Here is a 25,249-nt window from a genome sequence, read left to right as displayed (position 1 = left end):
ATTACATATAATAATTATAGGATTTAGTGCGTCTGGAATTGTGCTCAGCGATTGAAGCAGCAGTGCAAGCTGATGAGCGCTGGTGTCTGGAGTGCATGCGGCTTGTGGACTTGTTACTAGTTCTACTATGTGAAGGTCGGCACGCTATACAGACGTACGTATATTTTTCCTAAATATAATCTTTAACTATAATTATAATTAAAATGGTCTGTAATGCACTGACACATTGCAAGTAGAATATAATATACCTATTACAAAATCATTAGTTTCAAGATACTTGTTTAATTTATAACTACTGCTCTTACTTTGATGATAAGTCGTTTACTAATTATGCAACTTATAGAAATTTATTGAGTATGGATATTTTTAACACAATAACAATCTTATTGTTATTAAAATGAATAGTTGTTATTATTTTCATTTGACTTCTTTACATGTTATTGTAATGTAAATTTGAAATTAATATAAGAATTAACTAATTATTTTTTTAAAGGAAATTATAGACTTATTGTTTAGAACAGTTATATGAAAAAAAATATGTTAAGCATCATTCAATTCTTAATTAGTAAACAAAAAAACAACAATAATAATTAGATCACAGCAAAATACATTGAATATATTGACAAAGATAATGTTTATGTATAAAAAAAAAACTCGAATAATAGTCCTTAGATAATGTGTCATGTTAGTTGAATTTCATCAAGTTTCAGTCGGTTATAATTTGGTACACAGAGGATCCTCTCGTGGCGGTGCTTCTGCTGCGGTTTCGGGCACAAGCAGCGGCGTTAGTGGCGAGGGTACCAGTGGCGCTGTGGCCGGAGCGGGTACTGGTGGTAGCTCACGCGCCGATAAGTCTCATCGGCAATTGATTGACTGCATCCGTGGCAAAGATACTGATGCCCTCCTCGCTGCCGTGTCCAGCGGAGCTGTGGATGTTAATTTTACTGATGATGTCGGCCAAACACTACTCAATTGGGCAGCTGCTTTCGGCACTCGTGAGATGGTGGAATTTCTTTGTGAAAAAGGTAAAGGAATATGTAAAGGTATATGTATATAATGAATTTGTATGTTATACGTATGTCGGCTTGAAAGTCCCTGGTCTGACACAGAGTCGCTACCACTAGGTCAATTATACGCTGCTATAATATAGTACTATTTATAACCAGCTTATATTTATCGTTTCTAGTCAATAACTTTGTGACATTTCCGATGTTAATTGAAGTAAATCTTCAATTGAATAATTGCAATAAACATTTTTTATTAATTATCAGTAAATAGTTAAAAGCAGTACTCGTGATTACTACGCTAAGTTATAGAACAATTTGAAGCGTGAAATAAAGAAAAAACGGACATTTATGGCGAAGATAAAAACTTTTCCTCGCGATAACGCTTCTGCACATTCCTCTGTCCTTGCGATGGCGAATTAAAGGACGAATTGCTTGCTCATCCGTTTTATTGGCTAGATTTTGCATTCATTGTACAGTTTGCATCCACTACTTTCTAATTCTTAAACTAAAAAATACCATAGCGGAATAAAGCAGTAAAGGTGGAGTAGTTGTTGCCGCAAACACCTGTTTTACTTGTTTGTACGTTGTACTCGACGATACATATTATGATGATGGTTTAATAAAATTAGAAAACCGATTCTGTGTCTGTGTTTCTGGAGATTATGTAAATATATAGAAAAAAAAATTGACACTTTTAGGCTCGGGACCATTAAGCCGATATACGTCGTATGAAATGATAAATAGTCAGTTTTATTAGTAGAAATTATATATTTATATTGATTAAGAAATACTTACCATAAAATTTGCAGGTGCGGATGTCAATCGAGGTCAACGTAGTTCGTCTTTACACTATGCTGCTTGTTTCGGTCGGCCGGCTATTGCAAAGGTGCTTCTCAGATATGGGGCCAATGCAGATCTTCGAGACGAAGACGGGAAAACTCCATTAGATAAAGCAAGGGAACGTCATGATCAAGGTCAGTATAAAGCTTTTAATGTTTTTTTTTAGTTTTTATATATAAACCAAATTTGATAGACTTTATCTTTTGTTTTTTAATACAGGACATAGAGAAGTAGCTGCTATATTACAATGCCCTGGAGAGTGGCTTGTTGTGGGAAATCATGATTCACCGACTTCCTCAAATGAGGAAGATTTTCCAGAAACGGGAGACAAAGAAATGGCAGCAATTTATCTTGAGTAAGTATAATTCCTTTAATTATACAATGACTATGAAATTTTAAATATAAAGTATCATCAATAATATTTTATGTATGACTATTAAGTATGCTTTAAATTAAAGATTTGATTATATAATATTTTTTTGTATACTTAATTCTGTCATTGTGCATCTATGAATATTTGCTGTATAAAATCACCTTGTTTTCAATCAATTTTGTTCAATAAAGCCTTTTGCATGGATGGGTTTAACAGTCGCACAATGTTAATTTAATTCAAATAAGGACTACAGTTTTGTTAATCATTAAATTTAATACTAAAATAAAAATATTTGTTAGAAGAGTAATAATAAAGTATGTTACTAATTCTATTTACTATTATTTTTGATTATGTGACCTGAACTACATATATCTTAAGATTTTATTGGCTTACATGAATGATTAGTTTTTCGATATACAATATTCCTATACCTTTGTACTGCATACTTTTTGAATATTACGAATAGATACTTTAGTGAAAGTATCGAATAGTAATCTTAGAGATCACTATGGACCCCTCCTTGACACACGACGCGCGATTGCGCCGTTTCACCCGTGCTAAATCGCGCGCGAAGGAATGTGTCGTGTAAAGGTGTAATCGAGCGTGGTGTATGACGTGCAGGCGGCTGGTGCCCGTGTTCTGCGCGCGGTACCTGGGCGCGGGCGGCGGCGGCGTGCGGCGCGCGTGCCTGTCGCTGGTGCGCAAGATGGTGCACTACGCGCCCGCGCGCCTGCTGCGGCGGCTGTCGCTGGCGCCGCTCGCCGCCACCCTGCCGCCGCCCGCGCACCTCCCGCAGCGACACCCCCACACCGCCGCGCTCCTCACGCAGCTCCTCGCAGCCGTACTCGACAACGCGGTACGTGCGCATACCGCATACCACCCCCCTCTGTACACCATCACACCCACGGTATACACCATACCACTCTACAGTGTAACCAACTCTACAGTTTTAACGGCAGATTTACAGTTTTTTTGGAAGTTCAACAAAAGTCAAATTAAAACGGAAAATCAAGAAGACTTACAAATTGAAAGTAAGATAGTAGCTAGTGATACTACTAACATGTAGGCATTGGTAAAACTTCAACTTTAATTTGATTGTAATTTTAATAATTACATTATTTTAATGCCCTACTTGTAATGTATTCTATTTATCTATTATTAAAATTGATTATAAATTATAAAAATATATAATATAAAGATGTAGATTTACTGTTTTTTTAATTTGATTTTTACAGTTTACTTTCAAGCATTTTTACAGTTTGCTGGGATTAGCAAAACACTGCCACTCTCCATAGCATATTATTCATATTTTCATTTGAATGATTATTATTGTACTCTCCAAATTGAAGTAATGGTGATGGATTTTTTTTATATTCTCTGTTGTGCTACACGTTACGCACATTATTACATATATACGTACATACGTTATTTATCAACACTCATTTTTTGCAGTCTGTTACAACTTAATAACTATATTTAAACAAGAACAAATTTTTATATCTGTGTACGGACATTTATGAACCGACACTCCGTAAATACGTAGTATTCCAAATAGCTTTAAAATGGATTTTAAACATACAAATAGCGATGATAGCTATTCATATATTCAAGTACTCTTTTGACACCGGTACTGTTAATTATTCTCCATATTATAATAGAATTAACTATTCTAAAGTTTATTGAAAATCCTTTGTTTACAATTATTTGTAGTGTCAGTAGCATATAATAAATAACGTACTAACCATTATCGAAATTATAAAAATACTTTAGTAGTTTTTGAATCATTATGAACATTTCTGATATGTTTCTTGATTAAGACAAATGTAATACAAATTTGCGGCTCAATTCCAAAAAATCGCCGTTATCTACATATATGGGTTCTTTCTTAAGACATCGTTTAATAAAAAGAACCTAATATACGTTTAGTTAAAAATTTTAAGAAGCACCTACTTCCTAAAGAAATTAACTAAATGTGTACTTTATTAGATGGTAGCAGTCTACCATATAAATCCTATTCAACTGAAAATGGATAATTTTTTTCATTATATTTTACATGCATGTGGTACTAATTGTAGGTTGAATGTACGTGAGTAGGGCAGAAGTGATATGTGTGAGACAAACTGGAGAAGTGATATGTATGTAATGCAATCAGATTATTTACGTGTAAGTGGTACCAAGTACGTATGTTACGTATATTCTACCTTATTAGAAGTCTACCTTAGTAGAATATACGTAAGTGAGTAGGAGTAAGTAAAAAGAATATATGTAGAGTGGAGAAGTGATATGTACGTAATGCAATCAGGGCGAGGTGGGCGCGTGGCGGCGCGCTCCGCCGCGGTACCTGCGCTGCCGCTATATCCGCCCGCCTGCGGTAATGTTCCGATGGTGTGATGATTCCTACCTTACGAGTGCTCTCCGCCCCACGCGACCACCCCTACTATACTATACTCTGTTTTTTAATCCCGGAGACTAAATTGACAGACGTGTCGAATTTTCAAATATTTTCGAAATACCAGCTGTAGTGGGGTAGTGTTATGCCTGCGTTATCGATTTGTTAATCATAAGTGTTTATAAACTTTATAAAAAATCTCTACAACATATTTTAAAAATTTGCGTACCTATGTATGGAAACACAAATATACATTTTTATGGTTTAAATATATATATTTAATTTTACAGTATTAAGCTCCAAACTGTTTTTTTTATTTTAAACCACAAAATATTTTAAATAGGTGTATCTTTTATGAAATATACGAATACGATACGAATTCTTCGTTATAATTTACAAAGATTTAGGCTTTGTTTAAGTGAAATATATGCTAGTTATAAAATCTAATTTGATACAACAGCCCTATATCTATTAATACCTATACTTGATTAATTTTGTGTTAATGTGTTTTAAATAAATACTCACGCATTATTTCAGAGTAACCTATAAAAATGGGTAATTAAATATTATTTTTTGATGGACTCACAATACTACTTTAAAATTGCATAAAATTGGCAACATAGGTAATGTCAGATTTGTCTCCGACATTAAAAAACAGACGATACACAGACCACCACATGTATATTCGGAGAATACTCTTCAGCATTTGCTCTTTCTGAGAAGTGTTAATAACTAGATTATTAGCAGTCTTCACCGCTGCTTAGATTACAAGGGTGGAGTCGATAGTGTCGTTTTCAGTTAATGTTTTAATGCAGTGATTAATTTTTCAGAATGAGCACTGGTTGTAAAGCGTACACTCTATATATACATAATTCTCTGTGGTAAAATATATGCGGCTTAAAACTTACGTAAACTTAGCCTTATAAAGTGAATTTATTCAATCATATTCATATGTTACCATATATTATACCAGAAACCAGAAGTACATAACAGATTATGAAAGTTTAGAGCCGCAATATTTTGTTTATGTCAGCATCATATGGATATCGGAAGAAATTTATGAAATCTACCGTTTTTGTTTTTGAATGTATACAAGTATACTTATATATTTAGTTTTTTTATTCATATGATGATGCACTCTTGTTGCCCGGCTTTCATTAGCTATGAATATTATGATGAATTGTATGTAGTTTACATTGAATAATACTGTTAATATGAGTACTAATATTTAGCGATATGACTATAATTTCTTATATACATTGTCATTTGCCTTTAAATGCATCCACATTTGTGTAAAAACATCACACCATCGAAAATTACTTGCATCAAACAATCCTGTCTTGTGTTTTATGTGTTTTAATATTGTTTATTGTTTTTACTTTTTTTTTTGTGCTACCTAGCCACTTTTTTTATTTACATTTTCCATGTAATGAAATGATAAATAAATGTATAATATAATATGTGTCTTAAAATGATTGAACATAAGAAAAATTAAAGTTTTGATTATGTTCAATCATTTAGGAAAATAATTGTTCTGAATAGTCACGGTATTCCAAAGGGACATTTATGTGCTGGATGTGGTCGAGGCATACGTAATATCCCGCGTGGAACCCCGTATACAAGCATTGTTTTTGGGTATTTTGACGGATATTGTTATGTGACTTACAATTGTTAAGAATCTAAGCATTAATCAAAATATTTTTATCCTGTAGGACGATGATGATGGACATCTGACAGTTCTGGGTATCGCAGAGGAACTTATGGTGAAGGCTGCAGATATATATTTGGAACAGTTTGCACGCCTTGGCGTCTTCAGCAAAGTGGAGGCGTTGGCCGCAGCACCTGCAACGCAGCTGTTAACTGATGGTGAAACTACTGTGCCTGCAGGTACATGTTTAAAGATTACTTCATTTGTTATATTTATATATATATTTTTGGCGTTTTAACATATTACTGTATGTTAATAAATTAAATATAATATATACATCTCTGACAAAATAAATTTTGTAGTACAGATAAAATAATTTGTAGTGTAGTAATAATTTCTTAGCGTCATTTAAATATTTTAACAACTTTTTTACTTTTTCTGTAGCGTTGTTTTATCATCTACTGTAAATATATAGTTTGCTGTAAAATAAATTACTAGATAATAATATTGTAATGTAATTTTTTCTAATATAGACTGATATTGTACACACTAGAAAATTTTGGAGTTTTTGCCTATTTAGAGAATTACCTCCAGTGCCACAGTTCCTATTGTGCATATCACTATGTATACATCATACTTTTATTTGTCAAAACTACAAGTTCATTGTAGATCTAATATTGCTATTATTAACTGTGTGCGTGCGTTCGTGCAGACGGCGGCGAGGACGCGATGGTAGTGAGCGCGGGCGCGGCGTACTGGTGGGGCGAGTGGTCGCTGTGCCGCGGCCGGGACGCGCTCTACGTGTGGAGCGACGCCGCCGCGCTCGAGCTCAGCACCGGCAGCAACGGCTGGTTCCGCTTCCTGCTCGACGGCAAGCTCGCCACCATGTACTCCAGCGGCAGTCCCGAGCACCAGACCGACAACACCGGTACACACATATTCTATACGCCGACACACCCCGCAAATATTCATTAAATAATTCTTATCTTAATCTAAATCTTAAACTAAATTTATTAAATAATGAATAAATGAATTTGAATTATTTATTAAATGTTTTGAAAATTTAGTGTTTCATTAAAAATTGTTAGTGATTTCTGCCTAAAACCTACAATTTACTTTATGAATTACAGAGAATCGAGGAGAATTCATCGATAAACTCCAAAGGGCGAGGGCATCCGTAAAGAATTCTGTCCCACAACCAATACTTTCAAAACCAGGACAAACGAAACTCATTTTGGGTAACTGGGCCTTATCTTGTAAAAAGTAAGTAATGGAAATGTAATAAAATAATGAATGTGAACATAATAATGTGTCGTCGAAATAAATGTTTTCATTTATTGTTTACAGAGAGAAAGAACTTCTTATACATAATACAGATGGACAACAACAAACAACAATATTAAGGGAGGATTTACCAGGGTTTATATTTGAATCCAATAGGGGAACAAAACATTCTTTCACAGCTGAAACATTTTTAGGTATTTTATACAACAATGTAAAAATTAATTGTGACAACAATATATAATAATAGTGTTGTTAAGGTCTAATTTATATTTTGTTTAGGTCCAGAGTTAGCCAGCGGTTGGGCGAACCGTAGATTAGTACCGACTGATTCCGCCAATACAAACCAGAGCAGGTCTCGCTTGTCGGCAAAGACCGAAGCACTGAAAGCACAGGTAATTGTTATTACATGTATAAAAATCTTTACCTTCTTGAAAATAACTCATAGTACTTGTGTACAGGGTAGTTTTCATTAGATGAAAATCTGTTTAAATAATCATATCAGGACAGGTTTTATTTCCATTGTGTAGGGGAATTTCAGATATTCAACTGAAATTTCAAACAAATTGACAGCCTACTTGATGGTAAATGGTAATCATCGCCTATATACATCAACAGTTTCACGGATATTATTTTCTTACGATAACGCTCGTGGATTAATAAAATTGAACGTTATACATTAACGTTCAATATTATTAAATGTAAAATGAGTAGGGACATCAGTATATATTACTAACAATCCCCTTTTCACATTTTAATGGATCGAGGTCTTCTAACTACTTACTCTGTTATAGAATGTAAGTAAATATGATGTGGCGACAATTATTATGTGACATGTAGTCTCCGAAAACCTGTTATTGTCTTTCTTTAGAAGTATATGTCGTATAATGTACCGGATGTAAGCCGTCGGTCTACTAATAACGGCGGTCACGTGGTGGGCACGAGGTGGACACGTGGGGCACATGAATTATGGTATGGTGTGTTGCGAGCAGGTGATGGAGCGGGCTCGCGCGCTGTACTCGCGGCACCTGGCGCGCGCGGCCACGCGCCAGCCTCGCGCGCCCGTCGCGCGCCTCCGAGTGCTGCTCGCGCGCATGCAGCGCCTCGCCGCGCAGCCCACCAGTCAGTAAAAGAATACCAAATAGGAAACGAGAATACCAAAATTTACAAATCACACATTAATTTATTGCTTTTGCAGGGATGACTTAATTGATTTTAATTTACATTGAAGCAATAAATTAATCTGTGATTTATAAATTTTGGTATTCTTCCTTCTTATATTGAATAGTATTTTTTGAATAATTTAATAATAAATTTTAAACTGTTCAATATTTTAAAGAGTTCTGTTGTGGTCTTAATTAGATAAAATGGTTATATTTATATGTATTAATGCAGAAGGCTGGCAAGAAGAATTGAATGAAGCTCTGGATCAACTAGCAGAGTTGTTGTGTGGTGACGAACTCTTGTCGGCTTATGAGCTGCAATCGTCTGGATTGGCCCCATCATTGTTACAAGTTTTATCTCCACAAGCTAATGGTGAGTATGGATTATACTGCTAACTAGTTGACGCCGCAACGTCGTACGCGTCGTGTAATAATAATAATAAAAGTCAAAACTTAAACTTTTACCACCTTTGTGAAACGACTGTGAAAACAGCATTCAAATTGGTGAAACCTTTATTGAGATTATTGTTACAACCGCACAGACTGACTGCATAAATTGTTTTGGCAACAGACGTGGTTGGTCAGGCGGCGGAACGCGAGCGTATAGTGCGTGCGTGGCTGTGTCGCGACGAGATGAGCGCGGGCGCCGCGCTGGCGGCGCGGCTGGTGGCCGTGCTGGAGAGCGTGGAGCGGCTGCCCGTGCTCGCGCCCGCCGGGGACGCGCCGCCGCCGCCCGCCGGCGCCGCCGCGCTTCACCACCTCACCAAGAGGATCAGGTACCGAGCACACACACACACACACACACACACACACACACACAGCACGCGCGGCTGGTGGCCGTGCTGGAGAGCGTGGAGCGGCTGCCCGTGCTCGCGCCCGCCGGGGACGCGCCGCCGCCGCCCGCCGGCGCCGCCGCGCTGCACCACCTCACCAAGAGGATCAGGTACCGAGCACACACACATTCACACACACACACACACACACACAGCACGCGCGGCTGGTGGCCGTGCTGGAGAGCGTGGAGCGGCTGCCCGTGCTCGCGCCCGCCGGGGACGCGCCGCCGCCGCCCGCCGGCGCCGCCGCGCTTCACCACCTCACCAAGAGGATCAGGTACCGAGCACACACACACACACACACACACACACACACACACAGCACGCGCGGCTGGTGGCCGTGCTGGAGAGCGTGGAGCGGCTGCCCGTGCTCGCGCCCGCCGGGGACGCGCCGCCGCCGCCCGCCGGCGCCGCCGCGCTGCACCACCTCACCAAGAGGATCAGGTACCGAGCACACACACACACACACACACACACACACACACACACAGCACGCGCGGCTGGTGGCCGTGCTGGAGAGCGTGGAGCGGCTGCCCGTGCTCGCGCCCGCCGGGGACGCGCCGCCGCCGCCCGCCGGCGCCGCCGCGCTTCACCACCTCACCAAGAGGATCAGGTACCGAGCACACACACACACACACACACACACACACACACACACACAGCACGCGCGGCTGGTGGCCGTGCTGGAGAGCGTGGAGCGGCTGCCCGTGCTCGCGCCCGCCGGGGACGCGCCGCCGCCGCCCGCCGGCGCCGCCGCGCTGCACCACCTCACCAAGAGGATCAGGTACCGAGCACACACACATTCACACACACACACACACACACACAGCACGCGCGGCTGGTGGCCGTGCTGGAGAGCGTGGAGCGGCTGCCCGTGCTCGCGCCCGCCGGGGACGCGCCGCCGCCGCCCGCCGGCGCCGCCGCGCTTCACCACCTCACCAAGAGGATCAGGTACCGAGCACACACACACACACACACACACACACACACACAGCACGCGCGGCTGGTGGCCGTGCTGGAGAGCGTGGAGCGGCTGCCCGTGCTCGCGCCCGCCGGGGACGCGCCGCCGCCGCCCGCCGGCGCCGCCGCGCTGCACCACCTCACCAAGAGGATCAGGTACCGAGCACACACACATTCACACACACACACACACACACAGCACGCGCGGCTGGTGGCCGTGCTGGAGAGCGTGGAGCGGCTGCCCGTGCTCGCGCCCGCCGGGGACGCGCCGCCGCCGCCCGCCGGCGCCGCCGCGCTGCACCACCTCACCAAGAGGATCAGGTACCGAGCACACACACATTCACACACACACACACACACACAGCACGCGCGGCTGGTGGCCGTGCTGGAGAGCGTGGAGCGGCTGCCCGTGCTCGCGCCCGCCGGGGACGCGCCGCCGCCGCCCGCCGGCGCCGCCGCGCTGCACCACCTCACCAAGAGGATCAGGTACCGAGCACACACACACACACACACACACACAGCACGCGCGGCTGGTAGCCGTGCTGGAGAGCGTGGAGCGGCTGCCCGTGCTCGCGCCCGCCGGGGACGCGCCGCCGCCGCCCGCCGGCGCCGCCGCGCTGCACCACCTCACCAAGAGGATCAGGTACCGAGCACACACACATTCACACACACACACACACACACAGCACGCGCGGCTGGTGGCCGTGCTGGAGAGCGTGGAGCGGCTGCCCGTGCTCGCGCCCGCCGGGGACGCGCCGCCGCCGCCCGCCGGCGCCGCCGCGCTGCACCACCTCACCAAGAGGATCAGGTACCGAGCACACACACACTCACACACACACACACACACACACAGCACGCGCGGCTGGTGGCCGTGCTGGAGAGCGTGGAGCGGCTGCCCGTGCTCGCGCCCGCCGGGGACGCGCCGCCGCCGCCCGCCGGCGCCGCCGCGCTGCACCACCTCACCAAGAGGATCAGGTACCGAGCACACACACACACACACGCACACAGCACGCGCGGCTGGTGGCCGTGCTGGAGAGCGTGGAGCGGCTGCCCGTGCTCGCGCCCGCCGGGGACGCGCCACCGGGAACACATAAACTATATACTAAAATGTGCTTACGGGTAGCATCGTAATGCTTTGCATATTCTTTTTGGGGAAGATTGCCCTATATATTTACATGTTTTTTGTGTTCAGGTTACGCGTAGAACGTGCCGCTAGCGATGACTCCACTGATGACTCTATTTCGAATAATGGAAACAATAGCGCCCGTAATCTTAAAGTGGAGGCCTTGACGACCGTCCGACAACTGGAGAGGTTCCTTGCAAAGTCTGTAGCATGCCAGTGGTACGACATGGATAGATCTACTTTTAATTTCGTACAGAAGATCAAAGCGGAATCACCTATTACATTTAATTATGATGTAAGTAAAATTTTATTAGTGTTTATTTTTTTATAAAATAAATGGCTTAGTTTTGTAACAGTATTTGCAATACAAATATTATATTTAATTTTTCTTGGTTTTAATACAGTGTTTACAGAATTTTTAAAGAATACTTGGATGTTTATGTTAGGTGTAAGTAAAAGTAATTTTGTTTGTTACAGTATGACTTCGACGAAAACGGGCTCCTTTATTTCATAGGTAGTAATGGTGGTACTTGTGAATGGGTGAACCCCGGCGCACATAATCTAGTTTGTGTTTGGTCATCCGACGGTCGCCAGTTGCCGTACGGACGTGCTGAAGATACACTTTCCAGGTCCCCGGAGCCGCTGAACGTGCACACAAATGACGACCGCCGTGCATTTATTGCGGTGGACCTGGGAGTGCATATAATACCAACAGCGTATACTCTCCGCCACGCGCGTGGATATGGACGGTCTGCGCTTAGGAATTGGCTTTTCCAAGTTAGTTAGTTAGTAGTAGTAATATAAGTATCACAGTCAAAATCATTTAATCATTATTGGTCACTTATACGTCATAATTTTTTATTACTACCCTACTGTTCATATAATATACAATTAGAAGCATACAGCTAAGTTTTTAGCTTAATCTTTTCTATTGTGTTATTGAACAACATAGAAGATAAATAATGAATGATTTTTCTCTCTGTACATTGTACTTAAACGGTAATTGATGGAGTAGGAGAACTTTCATTTGCATTGTCCAATTACACTTTCCGAAATAACCATATCTTTCGTATGATTTTATACAATGTCTAAATACAGTAGTATATGAAATCCTAGTGTGGAGCCTAGAATATTGTTCTAATTTTGTGTGAAGTTAATTTTCAAAAGAGAAAATATATTACTTAATATAACATCTCAATTAAAATTTTACCAAATATACTGCTTCGTTGGATAATATTTTACTTATTGTAGTTTAAAAAAATCTCATTTCTTTTAGATGTCAATGGATGGTGTATCATGGACCACTTTATTGATTCATAATGACGACCAGGTTCTTCAAGAGCCAGGTAGCACAGCTACTTGGCGTTTGCCCGCTGAATTTGCATACCGATACTTACGGATACAACAAAATGGCAAAAATGCTAGTGGGCAGAGTCATTATCTATCTCTGTCAGGCTTGGAGTTGTATGGCATTGTAAGTAAGAAACAAAAAATTTTGTTCTTAAACAATATGTTTACATGCATTTTTTCTGTAACTGGCAAACTAGTTGACGTATCCTGTGGTAACTACAATTATTTTGCTCGACCGCCAGTGGTAGTCAATTATGTCTTTCAGGTGGCTGCTATACGTTTGTATTCTGTAGTTTTCTAATCCCAAAAATCATAATTATTACCACCATTTCAGCCTATCCACAGTTATAAGCCTTTTAATTAAGTAGACGAGACACCCGCATCTCCATCAGTGGTAGCCATTCAATTTTGGTGGTGTAATAAGTCGAATGTAGATTCTGTTTTAACATTTGAAGAAATGAAACGCAACGTGATATCACGTGATAGGTGGTGAACGTATGCGACAACGCGCCGCGGCAGTGCGGCGCAGTAGCGGGCGGTGCGCCAGTGTCGGCGGTGGCTCCGGGGCCTGCGGGGGCGGGCGGAGGTGGAGGCGGCGGCGGGGGCGGGGGCGGGGGCGGGGGCGGAGCCCGCGCTCGGAGATGGCGAGGGGCGCGCGGACTGTGTGCGGGCGCGCGCGTGGTGCGCGGCCCCGACTGGAAGTGGCGCGACCAGGACGGACCGCAGCCCGCAGCCGGCACCGTCACCTCGGACCTGCACAACGGCTGGGTCGACGTCAGGTCACCACTTTTGTTCATAATAGATGGTTGTGATACGAATTCACGATGCGAGTGCATCTTTTGATTTGTATCCGACGTGACATAAAAGGCTTATAAGGCCTAACGAATTAAATTACACCTGTTTAAGAAAAGCAAACCTCGAAATAAAAGTATACTGAATAATCTAGTAATAACGGGCTAAATTCATCCTTTCATTTTTAGTTCATAAAAAAATACCTTTTTAATAAGTTATGGTGTTGTATATTTTTAAAAAGTTCATAGGAACGTTTACTGTTTAAACATTATTTTTTCTTTCAACTTGATTAATCTATAGACTTTAAAAAAATATCGCAATGTAATATTAAAATAGTGTTTAAATAAAGTATTAAAGCTGATATTTACAATACTTAAAGTACTGTTTCGCATTCATGTTACTTACATGATATAGTCAATTACAGTAATTGTATTCGTATAAATCGAGCTTTTACTCATGTATATTAAAAGTTATAAGCATGATCCTGTCAAGAAAGGTTTCACAAAAGTCGACATGTGTTTTCATCAATAGGTGGGAACACGGAGGCAGGAATTCGTATCGCATGGGAGCGGAGGGCAAGTTTGACTTAAAAGTGGTTAGCGGCGGCGAGGGCGGTGGTCGCCACGGCCGTAAGAGCCACTCCACACCCAGTCTCCCTGATGCCACTGCAGTCGACCAACAGGTCTCTTGTCTATTTTATAATGTTACGAAAAGAAATGTTAATAGTGGAATTCGAATTCGATATTACCAGTTATTTTGAGTACTGGATGACCTCCCAGTAAAAATTTAAATATTTGTAGTTATTGCTTTGGAATTAATGAAAAATGATGTGAATCTCAAAATCATATATAGAGTCACATCTCAAGCTCATTATATGTTAAGTGGTTCAATCGTATGTAAAAGCTTCATTTATATAATTCTATATTTATAGTTTTTACTTTTTATCCTGTAGTTTGGTGTGTATGATATCTTGGAAAATGTATAGAAATAATTTCAGTTGATAAATATTTTAGATAAGCTATGTTCTAGCTAACACGGTTTGTCAGACATTATCCCATATTTTGTGATCGCAAGAGAAGCATTACTCCATTAAAGAAACAATCATTTTATATTACAGTCGGAAAGTTACAGCGCAAATTAAATTGTAATTGAAATATGTTTAATATAAAGGTATCAGTGGCATCGACCGAGCAAGCGTCATCTGCCGATAACATATCAGGAGAGGAGATGACCAGCAACATGTCGCGGCCGCGCATGCACGCTACAGATCTCTCGGCCATCAATAACTCCAGTCACCATATCAACACCGGTAAAAATTTTATAAAAATATGAAAATTTTGAAAATAAAAAATTACAACAATATAGTTACATAAACAAATATGTAGTTATAACCAGAGGTAGGCGTTATACTAAAATCGTCTTCTTGAGTATCTCAGCTTATCACCTATTTGTAAGATGTGTTTTGGTTAAAGTATGAGTTTAAGGCAGAAATTACAGGGTATGAAAGCATGACATAATTCTCGGAAATGCTATGATGATGTGTGATGTCTGTGGCAGCTGATTGCTTTTCATGTACATAAGCGGCAGTACTATTTACCGATGGGCCGTTAACTTGTTTACCATTTGAGTTTCGAATATGGGCGATATAATAAACTTAACTAAGTGTGTTTTTTTTTTAGATCTTGCTACTATAGTGGAATCATTAACCCTAGGCGCAGAAGGCAATAATTGTATAGCTGATCTGGGTAATACTTCATATACTAACATGGAAATGGGTCCAACCAGTATCACGGATATAACAAAACCTTATCCAGCCAAAGAGCCCGCACCAGAAGGAAATACCCAGGAGGTTAGTGTAGTGAATAAGAATGGCGTTTGGGGAAAAATAAACTTTAAAAGCATTTTTGGAAATTTAAAGCTAGTGTTACAGAAATAATATAAAACTTTTTTTTTAATTATATGTATTACGTAATCAGACAAGAAAGGACAAGAAAATCTGATAAAGTTCATCTGAAAACGAATATGTATTTTCTACATGATTTTGACTATGTGAATAAATAATACAATAATAGACTGCTTAATATAAATTATAATTAAGAAGTATCTATCAATGTTAAGAACAAGTCGTAATGTCCAGAATAGATTAGTCCATATAAATAGCACTTGTTCAGGAATACAATTATGGATTATCCAGTCATATTGCGTTCAAGCGTATTTTAAAGAGCCTAGTTTAGAATATTATATACAGTTTTACAAGTATAAATACCCCATTTGTCTACATTTTAGTGAATACAACTTACAAGCTTCCTTTTCGACAAAAAATATACCAAATATTTAAAACGTCTTATTATACTAATATACATATTAATTACAAATTACATGCTTTTATATCTTTAACTTATTAATGTCTGCATTGACCTACCTATAACTACTACTTAGAGTTTTTAGACACGAAAAGTGTGAAGTGTTAATAAATGAAGGTTTTGTACAGGAAAATGAGCCACACAATAGTGACGGCGACGCTGTGAGGAATAGCGCCAATGCGCTGCTGTCGAGCGAACTGCTCGCGCTACCGGCCTCTTTGCTTCACACCCTCACCAGTAACACGAACCGCCTTCACATACAGGTATTTAATGCTCGATGGATTTATATTATTTTGTTTAATTATTAAACAACATAATATAAATCCATCGAGTAGTGAAATGGACTTCCGCAAAATAACACCTAATTCGATTAAATAGGTATTTAATGTACAATTCCGTTAACTGCTACAATGCAGTGAATACAAGAGATTGGCTATTACTTCAGGAAGTATAGAAAAATATATTTTCCTAAAGGCGTAATTCATACTGCATCAATAAGAAAGTCTTGTAGCTTACATATACTTCATATTACTTTTAATTATATAAATTCATAACGCTGGACTAATAGTCTTAAAATAGTAATTATTGAATTAATGGAGGCAACTAATACATACACTAATGATATATCTTAAATCTTTTGACAGTGTGAAGATAGTGAGACTGCTGACGCTCAGTATAGTGACCATAAGAAAGATGGTTCCTCGGGCGGTGGTTCGGGAACTATGAGTGCTAGTGAACCCGATTTGACACAACAGGTATTTGTTTAATTTCGTGTACATGTATATTATTAGAAAAATAGTTACGTTTTAATTTTTTGTGATCATTTAATCACACTTTCGCGCATGATAGCGTGTATGTTAAAAATCATTTCACTTTCTTTTATAACTTTCTTTTCTTTTTAACTTTCTTTTTTTATTCCATATATATTATTTTCTAGTTATTGAGTCATTGAAAATTAATAAACCTTGAACTTGTATAAGATTTATTAATTATCAATAATTCTATAATTTTGTATCTGTTCTATAGTCAGAAAATTCTCAATTTTGCAATATTAATTAATTATTATAACATGGTGGTGAAGCACCTACGATTTAAGGATGCGCGAAGTTTAAGTATGTACATTTACATACACATTATTTCCTGCGTTAAATAAGCCGAGTCCGACCTGAAAGAGCGTACGTATAAAGGCAGCCTACAGGTTACTAACCATTGACCGTCGGCTCGGTGGCTATTTCGATTATATAAAATGATGTTGCAGGGCGCGGCTCGGCTGCTGGAGTCGCTGGGCGCGGGTCGCGGCTCCGGCATAGCGGGCGGCGTCGGCGTCGGCGTCGGCGTCGGTGTCGGCGTCGGCGTCGGTGTCGGCCTCGGCGTCGGCGTCGGCGTCGGGCAGGCAGGCGGCGGCGCCGGCTGTGGCCGCGGCGTCTCCGCACCCCGCCAGCCCCGCGCCACGCACGCCTCCAGCCTGTTCCCCAGGTACGCCTGTTAAATGTCTCTACCGACTTCCACAGCCCACCTCACACAGTGGCTACTACAGTCATCAAAAACGATTCTGTACTATACAAAATATGTGTATAGCTGTGATAGTGAGTTGGTACATTTGAAAATATTGTCATTTACGAGGTATGGAGAGTTTGCTACGTGTACAGATTGCATACGTTTTTATGTTTTGTTAAGGTTTTTTAACAGTTTATGTGAATTATTTGTAATTATATTTTAACTTGCAGCCTCGTCCGTCTAGCCCTGTCAAGTAACTTCCCAGGAGGTTTATTGTCTGCGGCTCAAAGTTATCCATCGTTGGCGCCAAATGCTCAAAACGCTCTTACATTATCGCTTACCTCCACATCTAGTGAAAGTGAACAGGTGATAACTTGTTTATTGGCTGGTTGAACATTTGCTCCCTTAATAAGTCTGCTATAATAATTCTCCCTTTAATATTTAGTACTAGCTGAGCCCCTACCCATATAACTTTTTTGTTTGTAAAGTTATTGAAATACAAAAATCCAACAAAATTGTATGCAAAATAACGATATAAGCTGCACCCATATTGGTAAAGCCAATTCTGAGATTAGCATACACAAACGCAAAGACACAAAGTTCTAACAATCATTATTTTGGGTTTTATTGGTTGATAAAGTCACCCAATATTAGTTTCTCTCATACACCTTTTATGTCAGCGAGCAGTTATAATTTTAGTGTATGTATAGAAAAGACAAATATATTAACGGGATGTTCTACTTGAGGTATCTCTGGAGGACTTCCTGGAGTCGTGGCGAACTGGCCCCGCTTTACTCACCGAGCTGGAAGACGACGACGACGCTGACGACGCGCTCGACAGCGACAAAGAGAATGAACCCACATATCAGGAAGTGGTTAGTTAGAAAATACTTTATATTACCGTTAAAGCTACTAGCATAATACTTTACGCGCGAACAGCTCTAAAGAATCTTTACCAAGCTCAAGTACTATTGTGCATGGAGTATTGTAGACATACACATTGGCCAGTGCGCACAGGATTGATCTTGCCTTCCCTTTATTACCGAATTAGACGACGAACACTAGAATTTTATCCTTCCGTGATGGAAATTTCACATATTTACACTAAGCGCTTCGCGTTGTTATTTCTGATACGCATTGCCAAAGAGTGCACACACTCAGCATTTGATTTCCCGGAAATACAAGACAACTACATCCTCGGACTCTTCAACTTCACTCACTTTTCACCAGATGAAGTAAGACTAAGTGTAAACCTATTTATAATGAAAAACAATGAAAGCTAAAACTATTATTTTAGAACAGAATGCAAAATTGTTCTTTGTTAATTGCTAACACTAAGTGTGTTAGTAGCATTTGACTTAAAATTTCATAATCTTTTAAACTTAAAATAAGCATTACTTTTTAGGTGTCTCGGAACTTGTTGTCACTCATGGAAGAGGAAGCATTGGAAGCTGTGAGGAGCGCGAGCGGCGGCGGTAACTCCCGGACTCGGCGACCTTGGGATGATGACTTTGTACTCAAACGACAGTTTTCTGCACTTATTCCTGCTTTCGATCCGCGGCCAGGCCGAACCAATCTGAATCAGACTGTTGGTAAGTACATTGGAAGCTGATTCTATTTTATTATTATATATATTAATTTTAATATGATTTTAGGAGTATTTTAGCATTATTATTTATATTCTTAGCATTATATGTATATTGCAATTTAAATGATTTGATAAACACTGCAGCGGACAAAGTGTGATTCGGTTGTGATTAGCCATTGGAATGACAGGACAGATAAAATACATGATCTTCGTCCTCTAGAAAGGCAATGCAAGATATCAGAGGTGTCATATAATAAAGTTATGTCCTTAGTGCTGTTCACGGATGTATGTTGGCGTCAGTTACCGCTTAACATCAAGCGGTTTTTGCTACTCTGATTTCATTAAAAATGGCAATTACTTTTGATATTCAGCTTTTTAAGTTCAGTATACAATTAGTAGGGTATTTTACTAGTATTTAGATGTTTCTTAATAACAGCTGGGTTATATCATGGACGTCATTCGTTAATAATCCATAAGTTTTTAAGTAGCTTATAATTAAAAGAACTTAATTAATAATAAAAACCCTGTCTTTGTTTCTTTCTAACAGATCTCGATGTTCCTCTGAACGATGAATCAGAGGGTGAGGAAGAGGCGGAACCGGGTGTTAGTGGCAGTAGCGAGACTGGTAGTGGCAATGGTAATAGTACGACTAATGGTAGCGGACGACTGCCGGCGCTGCGTCTAGTATTGAGCACTGGTAGTGCTTCACTGACGCTGGAGAGGCCTTCGTGGACCTTGTACCGAGCTGTCGTCGCACTCAACGCGCGCCTGCCAGCACACGACACGCATCGCGACACTACTTACACGTATGTTATTTGTAATACCCCATCATTGTTCCACTGTCTCTCTCTTTTATTATTTCTTTTAAAACCTTGCGATTTTCTTTATAGATTGACATACAAGGAAATAAAAGGAATGGAGACATTTGCTTCCTCAAGTGACAGCGAAGATGATGAACCATGTGATCCTGGTATGATAACTATATTATTTGTAGTCAAAGATGTAATAAAATTATTGTTTATATATTGTGAAATATCGTATAAATGTTTCTAAGGGACAGTGGCAGCTATTGGGATAATATATGAAATAATAATGACACTGTCCTTTTTCCGGTTTCACACAGCATAATCTAGTCCAAAACTGACCAAAGCTTCTGTTATGGGTACTATATAACTGATATAAATACATAGAAACCGTGGGGACTGCCGCTTGTGATCGTTGATAGTTAGTGGTTTGTGTCCGCGTATGGTGCAATGGTGCGTGATGTTGCAGAGCGTGGTTTGGCTGCGGGCGCGACGGGTGCCGTTCTCGTAGGAGCTGCGGGCAGTGCGGCGGGTGCGGCGGGTGCGGCGGGTGCGGCGGGTGCGGGGGGTGCGGGCGGTGCGGGGGTCGCGGAGGGCGCCATGGCGACGTGCTGCGTGCGCGTGCTGCGGCGGCTCCGGGCGGCGGCGCCCGCGCTGCCGGCCGAGCCGTTCCTCTCCACCAAGCTCACCAACAAGCTGCACCAGCAGCTGCAGGAGCCGCTCACGCTCGCCGCCGGCGCCACGCCGCCATGGTAATATACACACATATATACATATATAAACTCACCTACGATGTTACCTTTGTTATTTAACGTCACGCTGAACTTTTTTTTTTTGATTATATGAATACACAAATTTTATATTATGTCAGGCTCCACACTTTTAAAGGCGGAATAATGAAACAAATATTACGAGACAAGGCAGTCAAACTCCCTTTTTTACCCCTTTACTAAACTGCCTGATAACATAATCGTAAACGCGCCTTATTATCTTTTTTAATAGAGTAGTTAGGAATTTGGCAATTATATTCATATATTAATTAATATGTATAATAGGTGCCAGCAGCTAAACGACTGGTGTCCATTCCTGTTCCCGCTGGAGACGCGTCAGATGTTCTTCGCGTGTACTGCGTTTGGTACATCACGGACAATCGTGTGGCTCCAGGCGCAGAGAGACCGCGCCCTCGACAGGCAAAGGTTGTTTAATTTCCTTGCGATTTCAGTATGTTCCTAAATATGTACTAACTAACCAGCGCTACTTCGTCTTCGTCATATTTCCTGTTTTTGCGACATTTTTCATAGCAGCTCCGTTCCTTTTAGTCGTAGCGTGATATTGTAGTCTGTCTGGATGAAAGAGCTATCAACAAAATTATTTTCTAAACCTACTAGTACCAGTGTATCATTAACATCCAAACTTCGCCTCTTTATACTATTAATGAAAAAATATTAAATATGTTTCCCTAGTAAACAAGAATAGCTTAAGAATGGCTTAAGAATATATAATAAAGTTATAAAAGGAATACTTATGTATGTTCTTTGATTATTTGTATTTAGGATGGGGAATACTGTTTCGCCACGTCGAGCTGATTTAGAAGCTAATGAGTTCAGAATGGGAAGACTTCGGCATGAACGTGTTCGGATACCCAGGCAACCAAATTTGCTGCGGTCGGCCATGCAGGTAAAACAATTAGTACTTAAAAATCGTAAGTTTAGTGGTATAAGATAACAATTATATACAATATAAATATAGACAAGTTTTAAGATATAGAGGCGGTGTCCCTGTGGGTTTGTTGGTTTTGTTGTTTGTGGTTGTGCATTGAGGAATTTTTTTTATATAATATTTATTTTAAATTAGCTCCTTTTGTATGTCTATTGTCTACAAAAGTGTTATGCGTGAAATTGACGTCATATTGTCATATTTAAAATATATCTATATTTTAATCAATTGCATTCCGTAAAGTATAAGTAAAGTATGCGTCAAGAGATTTTGGAACCATACAATGGTTACCATAAGATGGTCAGCATCGTTATTGGCAATAACTTAATATAAAATAATTGTTTTTATTTGACTATTTGTAGATTGAGACATTGCTCGAGTATATTCTCTATTTGCGTAGTCCTTGTGCCTAATAATATGAATGCGTGCAGGTGATGCGCGTGCACGCGGGCCGCAAGTCCGTGCTGGAGGTGGAGTTCGCTGGCGAGGAGGGCACGGGGCTCGGCCCCACGCTGGAGTTCTACGCGCTGGTGGGCGGCGAGCTGCAGCGCGCCGACCTCGCCATGTGGCTGCACGACGCGCCCGCACCCTCCTCGCCGCACGCGCACGCGCCGCACTACCTCGTGCTGCCAGATGGTACTTTATTATATTTTTTTTATTACTCTAATTGCTGCTCGCCGCAGCCGCCTTTGACAGCTTCATCGGAAGATATAGGCGTGTACAGGTGGCAATACAAACCCGCGGAAGGACCGGGGAAGGGATTGTTAGTAATGATCACGATTCCTCCTGGTCATCGTTGTGCTAAATTCTTGGTGAATTTGCCACGTCGGCTTATTCCACATGAAGTCATCCATTTCATTTACATAAAAAAGAAATAACCAGCACAAGGTTGGACTTTATACAAAGTCAAATTATAATAATCCAGTAATTCAAGATATAACAAAAACTGTTATTAAATTATTGAACTACATATATTGATTTGTGTAATCTTGTCTACTTATAGAAAAACCTCCGGGTTATTATGTGACACGTGCAGGTGGTTTATTCCCAGCGCCTCTTCCTCAAGACTCACCTATCTGTGATGAAGTTTGCAAATATTTCTGGTTCCTAGGAGTATTCTTAGCCAAGGTAAGAACGGTAACCATGCAGTTAAATTATATTGCTAAACGAAATTTATGTTCCTTAATTATTCCTAGTTAGATATATATATATAATTTATGTATAAAAACATATTATAATATATTTTAAGTCAATATAGCTTAAAGAAAAAATATACATATTGTTTTATATATATATTTTTTCATGAAGTTTTTTACCAGGATGACTAAGATTGTGGTAACTTTCGAAAATAGTTTTTCTGAACTTTGGCGGCAAGTAAGGACGTACTATTTCAGTGGAAATGTCACAATATATTTTTTTATTTGTATTTGGTACTTGAATTAATAACATACGTAATGATTTATTCTTTTTGAGTTGTTGTAACTCAATGTCATTCTGTTGACTTTTTTCTAAGTCGGATAAGTCGATAACGGTTGAAGTGATATTGTTTCGATGACTCGATAATACATCGGCAACCGTGTTATCGTGTCCGCTTACATGCTGTATATCTGTACTGAATTGTGGTATGAAATCCAAGTATCTGATCCTTCTAGGTGACTCGTCCACCGAAGGTTTCTTCGCCAAAGCATGAGTTAGTGGTTTATGGTCGGTGTATATTGTGAAAACACGACCTTCAATTAATCGTCTGAAGTGTTTTATTGCCATATATATTCCCAATAACTCCCTATCGTAGGTGGAGTATCTCGTTTGAGCTCCTGTTAACGATTTGGAGAAAAATGAAATTGGCTTCCATTCGTTTTTAATTTTTTGGTGAAGAACTGCGCCAACACATTTTAAGCTAGCGTCAGTCATCAATGCGATCGTTGCGTTCGACTCTGGAAACGTCATAGTTGTGACGTCACGCATGTCTTGTTTACATTGTAGGAATGCTTGTTCTGCTTCCGTATTCCATACGATAATTGTTTTATCGTTTTTCTTGCTATTTCTTAAAAAATACATTGAGCGGAGCTTGATGCTTGGCAGCGTGTGGAATTAGGTGCCTATAAAAATTCACCATACCCAAATAACGACGTAAATCTTTGACTGTCGTGGGTTTAGGGTAAATGTCGATTGCTTTTAGTTTCTCTTGTGTCGGTTTCATCCCTTGGCTCGTTATATGATAACCAAGAAAATCTAACTCATTTTTGAAAAACTCGCATTTGCTCATATTAATTGTAATTCCATTTTCATTTAAACGAGTAAATATAATTTCTAAATGTTGGTAATGTTCCTTCTCGCTCTCGCTGGCTATCAGAATGTCATCGACAAATATAAAAATAAAGTCTAAGTCTCTGAATAGCGAATCCATGAATCTTTGGAACGTCTGACCCGCGTTTCTTAAACCGAATGGCATTCTTGTAAATTCGAAAAGTCCAAACGGAGTTATAATAGCGGTTTTTTCTGGCTCTGCAGTGGGAATGGAATGATAAGCCTTCCGGACGTCGATTTTGCTGAAGATGGATTTTCCACTAGCAATATACGAGAAATCCAATAACCTTGGAAGTGGATATCGGTCCGGTACGGTAATATTATTCAATGCGCGGTAATCACCGCATGGTCTCCATTCACCATTTTTCTTTTTTACCATGTGCAGTGGACTAGCCCATGGACTGCTTGATGGTCTGCATATGCCAATTTCTATCATGTCCTGAAATTCCTTTTTGGCAGCCTTATATTTATCTGGAGGAAGAGGACAAGCTCGAGCGCATACGGGAAATCCTTTTGTTATGATGTGATGTTTGATCTTATCTTGTACGGGAATATTCATTGATGTAGGCCTTGTGATTTTTTCATATTTTTCCAAAAGTTGCCTTATATAGTTAGGCAGTTCGGAGTCAATGGAGCGAACAGAGGGAATGTTTGCTTTGATGAAACTTACAGGCGTTTTGAGCTCTGTAACTTTATCTATTAATCTCTTCCCGTGTATATCTACCAATAAGCGGTAGTGCTCTAGAAAATCAGCGCCTAATATAGGCATTTTGACGTCAGCAATGATGAAATTCCATTTGAAGGAACGTCGTAAACCCAAATTTAAGGTTAGTGTTTTTTCCCCGTATGTCTTTGTCACGGTTCCGTTTGCGGCGAATAATTTTAATTCGCTAGCGCTCTCATTGGTCTGTGCTTGCTTTTTGATCACCGAGATATTTGCTCCGGTATCCACCAAAAATCTATAACCACTGTTAGAGTCGGTTATAGCTAGGCGGTTAAACGGGTGAACAGCACAGAGTTCCGCCTTGTTCTGTGCTGAGTCTAGTTTTCCGACGGCTGTCTTTTATTGTTCCAGGAGCACGGCAGGTCACATTTATATGCCTTTTCTTTAAATCTACGATGATAATAGCAATAATTATTACTCTGTCTATGCGCTGACCGACGGCGTGAATTTGATCTAGATCGGAAATTGCTGCGTCGGTTTATGTGTCGCGAG

The 25,249-nt window shown here is 40.5% G+C and overlaps 1 protein-coding gene across 1 annotated transcript in view; it reads left to right on the top strand.

Annotated features, from left to right (window-relative positions):
• Positions 1-25,249, top strand: part of LOC131841884 (E3 ubiquitin-protein ligase Ufd4) — a 33,413-nt gene that overhangs the window by 4,179 nt on the left and 3,985 nt on the right. Inside the window, exons 9-42 of the mRNA XM_059190244.1 lie at positions 21-154; positions 733-1,025; positions 1,817-1,981; positions 2,067-2,202; positions 2,842-3,076; positions 6,322-6,496; positions 6,970-7,185; positions 7,388-7,520; positions 7,605-7,735; positions 7,821-7,933; positions 8,531-8,660; positions 8,934-9,074; positions 9,273-9,477; positions 11,687-11,912; positions 12,095-12,394; positions 12,894-13,091; positions 13,454-13,746; positions 14,291-14,441; positions 14,930-15,068; positions 15,439-15,608; positions 16,251-16,385; positions 16,767-16,877; positions 17,381-17,452; positions 17,564-17,598; positions 17,850-17,985; positions 18,366-18,494; positions 19,025-19,211; positions 19,755-20,013; positions 20,098-20,177; positions 20,525-20,762; positions 21,066-21,206; positions 21,564-21,687; positions 22,158-22,362; positions 22,730-22,854. Of these exons, the coding sequence (XP_059046227.1) occupies positions 21-154; positions 733-1,025; positions 1,817-1,981; positions 2,067-2,202; positions 2,842-3,076; positions 6,322-6,496; positions 6,970-7,185; positions 7,388-7,520; positions 7,605-7,735; positions 7,821-7,933; positions 8,531-8,660; positions 8,934-9,074; positions 9,273-9,477; positions 11,687-11,912; positions 12,095-12,394; positions 12,894-13,091; positions 13,454-13,746; positions 14,291-14,441; positions 14,930-15,068; positions 15,439-15,608; positions 16,251-16,385; positions 16,767-16,877; positions 17,381-17,452; positions 17,564-17,598; positions 17,850-17,985; positions 18,366-18,494; positions 19,025-19,211; positions 19,755-20,013; positions 20,098-20,177; positions 20,525-20,762; positions 21,066-21,206; positions 21,564-21,687; positions 22,158-22,362; positions 22,730-22,854 (5,661 nt within the window). The remainder of the gene's footprint in view (positions 1-20; positions 155-732; positions 1,026-1,816; positions 1,982-2,066; positions 2,203-2,841; positions 3,077-6,321; positions 6,497-6,969; positions 7,186-7,387; positions 7,521-7,604; positions 7,736-7,820; positions 7,934-8,530; positions 8,661-8,933; positions 9,075-9,272; positions 9,478-11,686; positions 11,913-12,094; positions 12,395-12,893; positions 13,092-13,453; positions 13,747-14,290; positions 14,442-14,929; positions 15,069-15,438; positions 15,609-16,250; positions 16,386-16,766; positions 16,878-17,380; positions 17,453-17,563; positions 17,599-17,849; positions 17,986-18,365; positions 18,495-19,024; positions 19,212-19,754; positions 20,014-20,097; positions 20,178-20,524; positions 20,763-21,065; positions 21,207-21,563; positions 21,688-22,157; positions 22,363-22,729; positions 22,855-25,249) is intronic.

This window comes from Achroia grisella, unplaced genomic scaffold (genome assembly GCF_030625045.1).
Source record: "Achroia grisella isolate CSIRO2021 unplaced genomic scaffold, CSIRO_AGI_Agris_v1 utg204, whole genome shotgun sequence".
NCBI classification, from domain to species: Eukaryota; Metazoa; Arthropoda; class Insecta; order Lepidoptera; family Pyralidae; genus Achroia; species Achroia grisella.
The sequence above is the reverse complement of the archived record's forward strand: the minus strand, read 5'-3'. Positions and strand labels throughout refer to the sequence as shown.